The 4,891-nt window shown below is 35.6% G+C and overlaps 1 protein-coding gene across 1 annotated transcript; it reads left to right on the top strand.

Moving 5' to 3' along the window:
* Positions 1–459: 459 nt before the first annotated feature.
* LOC105790939 (AP2-like ethylene-responsive transcription factor AIL5) lies at positions 460–3,889 on the top strand. The gene is made up of 9 exons (XM_012618746.2): positions 460–939; positions 1,056–1,428; positions 1,531–1,613; positions 1,955–1,963; positions 2,160–2,248; positions 2,341–2,414; positions 2,531–2,581; positions 2,709–2,785; positions 2,908–3,889. The coding sequence occupies exons 1-9, from the start codon at positions 747–749 to the stop codon at positions 3,591–3,593; spliced, it is 1,635 nt and encodes a 544-aa protein (XP_012474200.1). The 5' UTR covers positions 460–746; the 3' UTR covers positions 3,594–3,889.
* Positions 3,890–4,891: the final 1,002 nt, after the last annotated feature.

Below are 4,891 nucleotides of genomic sequence, written 5' to 3'. Positions count from 1 at the left end.
TATATATTAAATTTGATATATTAATTTTAATTTGAATTATTTCTATTCTTAATTTACATTGCTTAAAATTAACAAAAAGTAGATATTATAATTATAGATATTATATTAAACTTAATTATTAATAAATTGAATTCTGTTTTTCTTATGCATAATAATTAAAAAATAAATTTAATAAACAAAAATTGTTTTTAGAAAACTTGGGGAGAGTGAGACCGCCCAGCGATCCCATGAAATGCTTCCACTTGGTAATGCAGATTGCAGCCTAAATGCAAACTCTATCCCTATCCATCCGCCTCATTCTCTTTCATTTAAATAATAAATTTTATTAACCTCACAGACCTCGATGCTCGTGCATGCCATTCTCACTCCTCTCTTTTCTCTTTCTTAACATTCAGTCAATTCATTCATCTTCCTTTCCTTTTAGCTTTATTAGTGTTTGTTTGATTAATTGATTGCCAGCAATCCTCCTACCTCTACCATCTATCTATATCTGTCTCTACTCTCTCTTCTTTTCATACCCATGGTCTCATCATTTCTCTCTTTCTCTTTCTAAACGGAGACTACTACTGTTGCTGCCTGCCTGCCTGCCTGCCTGCCCTGCTGCTGCTACTGCTACTGCTACTGCTACTTGTTCCACTATTTCCAAAGAAAAAAAAAAACGAAAAAAGCATCCCTTCCTCATATCTCTCTCCTCCTTTGGAACTCCACCGAGCAACACAACCCAAATATTTGTTATTATTATAGATATGAACATAGGGAGTATGGATTCTTCTTCCGGTCCCAACAATTCCCTTGCTTTCTCTCTTTCCAGCCATCACCACCACCAAAATCATCTCAGCTTCTTCTCTTCTTCTTCTAACCCCGCTCTCTTTCAAGCTTTCAACACTTCCGCAGCCGCCGCCGTCCCAACAACAACATCACCCGCAAACTCGTTATCAGGTCAATAATTCATAAACTCTCTCACACTAATACTGCTGCCGCTAATACTACTTTCTTTTTGTTTATTATTGTATTAAATATTAATTATTGAAGTGATCGTGCTGTGGACAAAACAGCCGAAAAAGATGCAGGTGGCGAAGGTCCAGCTACAACCGCTAGTGCAACAACAGACTTGTCCATGTTTAAAGGTGGCCCGAAACTCGAGGATTTTCTTGGCGGTTCTTCTACTACACCTGGAGTTGGAGGTGCACCTCAACTGCAGTTGCTTCATCATCATAACTTCTCTACTCAAACACCCGTGACTGTTTCTGACAACGATATATATGATTCTGAGCTCAAAACCATTGCTGCTATATTTCTTCGTGGATTTTCCTCTGAGCAAATCGATATTCACAAACAACAGCAACAAGCACCTATAGCTGAGCCTGCACCCAAAAGATCTGTTGATACTTTTGGCCAACGTACCTCGATCTACCGGGGTGTCACCAGGTAAATAAATGACCAGGATTAGTTCTAATAAGAACATACCACTTTAAAACTAATAGTATGAAATTAGCGCTCAACAGTTTGTTCTTTTGGTTTTTTATTTAGGCATAGATGGACTGGAAGGTATGAAGCTCACTTGTGGGACAATAGTTGCAGAAGAGAAGGCCAAAGTAGGAAAGGAAGGCAAGGTAATACTAGTATTCTTTTCCCATTTATTTATCTTAAAACATTTCGATTGTTTTCTTAATGTTTTAAACGGGTCTATTGAGATCTAGGTATCTCAACTGTTGAGGCAAATCTTTAAAAGAGCCCATTTCTAGGGCTGAGATCTTGTGATGAAGTTTGTAATTTGAACGGCAGAGCGGCATTGAATTTTTCCTACTTATTAATTATGCATGCATCATTATTAGTATTAGCGCGCATTAATATTGCGAATGGTTGAGGATTCTAATATGCTTTTGTTGGCTCTTTATTTGGCATGTACATGACAACGATTACTTGCTCAAATTCTTCATCATTGTCCTTCCAGTTTATTTGGGTGAGTTTCCAATTCTAAGTACCACAATTAAAGATCATTTTCCTTTACTGTGACAAGCAATATATTCTTCTTGATCATCATCAACTACTTCTGATTAGAACTGTAACACTAGATTCTTCTCTTTTTCATGGATATTTCACCAACTTCAGCTTATTGTGAAGAATCTCACTTTCATTTTCTTTTGGTTTCCAATTAGGTGGCTATGACAAGGAAGATAAAGCTGCAAGAGCTTATGATCTTGCGGCTCTCAAGTACTGGGGTCCGACCACTACTACCAACTTTCCGGTAAGCGGCACTGTTTCTGAGATTCTGTCTTGGCTCTGTATTCTAGTTCGAGTTCCATCTTGTAAGTCGGGTTGTTTTCTTCTCCTTTTTAGATTTCAAACTATGAGAAGGAGCTCGAAGAGATGAAGAACATGACTAGGCAAGAGTTCGTTGCTTCTCTCCGGAGGTAGATATCTATTAAACTATTCAAATATTAACGCATCAGCTCTTAGATGTTGATCTGATTCACTGTAGCCTTTTTGGTAAGATGGAACACTCTTTTTAATGAACTTTGTATTTCAGGAAAAGTAGTGGATTTTCTAGGGGTGCTTCAATTTACAGAGGAGTGACAAGGTGCCGAATATATATATAGCTATTCCTTTTAGCCTTTTGGTTCCTGAATAAAAAAGGGTCCCCATAATATTGTAGTATATTTCGAGTGAACTTAAAAATAATTTATCTTTGTAACTTTATATCTCAGGCATCATCAACATGGTAGGTGGCAAGCAAGAATTGGAAGAGTTGCAGGCAACAAAGATCTCTATCTTGGCACATTTAGTGGGTTTTTTTTCCTATTTAATTCATTTCCAAATAAAGATTGCTAAACAAGTACATTAGTTTGTCTTATTTCTAGCTGTCTATTTAAAAAACCGTAAAATGTGGACATATTTGTTCTACAGGCACCCAAGAAGAAGCAGCTGAAGCCTATGATATTGCAGCAATCAAGTTTAGAGGCTTAAACGCGGTTACAAATTTTGATATGAGCCGCTACGATGTAAACAGCATTGCAAACAGCAATCTTCCCATTGGAGGACTGAACAACAAATCCAAAAACTGCAATGATTCAGCTTCTGATAGGAGCACCGATGAGGAGCGAGATCACTCTGGATCATCAGGCATGACCTTTACATCTCAGCCCACTGCATGCTCCACAGTAGGCTTTGCAATTAACATCAAGCAAGACCCATCCGATTATTGGTCAAACGTTCTCGGATACAATGATACTGGTGCTTCCTTAAGCAGTGCCAAGAACCCTATGTTTCATCACTCACCAAATGGATCCGGTTTCCAAAGTCCAAGTGGATTCTGTACTGGCAATGGTGGGAATTCTGCAGTCAATGGAAGCATTAATAATGGGTTATTCAATCGAGGTGGCTATGTTGGGCAGGAGCAACAAGAGAGCAGTGCTGCTACTAATTCCCACCCATTGGCAACGCCAATTGTCTTAAATAATAGCGATAATTATGAGAGCTCGTCTTCTGGCTATGGTGGTAACTGGAATCTCGCACAGTCGTTTCAATCTACTTATCAAACTGCAAAGCCAAGTCTCTCAGTGTTCCAAACACCAATTTTTGGCATGGAATGAAATCAGCTTCACATAGACAATAACTGTGGAAAAAATCTGTGGGAAGGCCGATGCATTGCAGAGTTGGAAGGGGGTAGGGTTGTTAACCTTTCTTGAATAGGTGAGATTGGAATGACAAATCATTTCATAGGAGCTGACAGGGCCAACTCAAGTTCTTTTGTTAATTAAGGGCGTTCGGGTCCATTTCTTTCGTTTCTTTTAGCTTTTATCCTTCACTGACATGAGTAAAATATATATATGTATTATGTAATGTGTGGGTATAACCGTAAAACGAAAATGGAAATCCTTTCCTCTAATGCTCATAGTTTATCTGCGTCCATGCATATCTTGTGAGAAGATCGCTCAATTAGTTCTCCTATGGTGGGTTTTCGCAGAAACGTTGAAGATCGCCATACAGAAGCGACCAAAGGTGGTTGAAACTTGTCTTGAGTCGTCGAGAATTTTTTCCTTACGGGAAAAGGGATTGTGTGTGTCGAACAAGATCGATCGACTTTGAGAGCGAAATCTTCTCGAGATTCTTGAAATTTTGGAAATTTATAGTATCTTTTAAAAAGATTTTCAAGCTTTGATTTCTAATCTTTTAAACCTGTGTAGAATGGTGTAGAGGATGTGTTTATATGGTGCCAATGAGTTGGAAGGATATCCTAATTTGTGGAACTTCTAATACAATTGACTTTTTAAATAAAAAGGAATTTATTTTTATTTATTATTTATCTAAGTAGAGATAAATTAATTCAAGAACTTTTGGTGGTGTTTTGAAAATTTGAAAAATTAAAAAAAATAGATGTAAAATTAAGTTAAAAATTTTATAGTTGTAGAGATTATATTATAAAATTATTTGTTACGTTAGAAAATGGAATTACCTGATATAATTATATCATTTCTTAAAAAATAACATAATTATATCTTTTTGAAGTTTTTTATTTTATAATTTTAATTTTATTAACATGCTTATTGTATAATATGAAATATAATTTTTTAATATGGTATTTGTGTTATTTTTGGTTCAATACGACAAAATTCTTATTTTGATACTTGAAGATAATAGTAACTTATTAGTGTTTAACTTCAATTTTAAAGTTGATTTACACTTAGCTAATAATATTAACCAATTATACATTTTCATCAAATAAACCTTAAAACAATAATTAAATCATATCTATCGTATTGTATTTTGACAAATTAAACAAATTCACAAATTACACTAAATTTGTTCTATTAACCAAATCATGTAAAATTTAAACCTAATGATATGAGCAATTAACTTTTATCAAATCAACACTAAAACTTAAATTTAA

Source organism: Gossypium raimondii, chromosome 8, assembly GCF_025698545.1.
Source record: "Gossypium raimondii isolate GPD5lz chromosome 8, ASM2569854v1, whole genome shotgun sequence".
Taxonomy (NCBI): Eukaryota; Viridiplantae; Streptophyta; class Magnoliopsida; order Malvales; family Malvaceae; genus Gossypium; species Gossypium raimondii.
The sequence above is the reverse complement of the archived record's forward strand: the minus strand, read 5'-3'. Positions and strand labels throughout refer to the sequence as shown.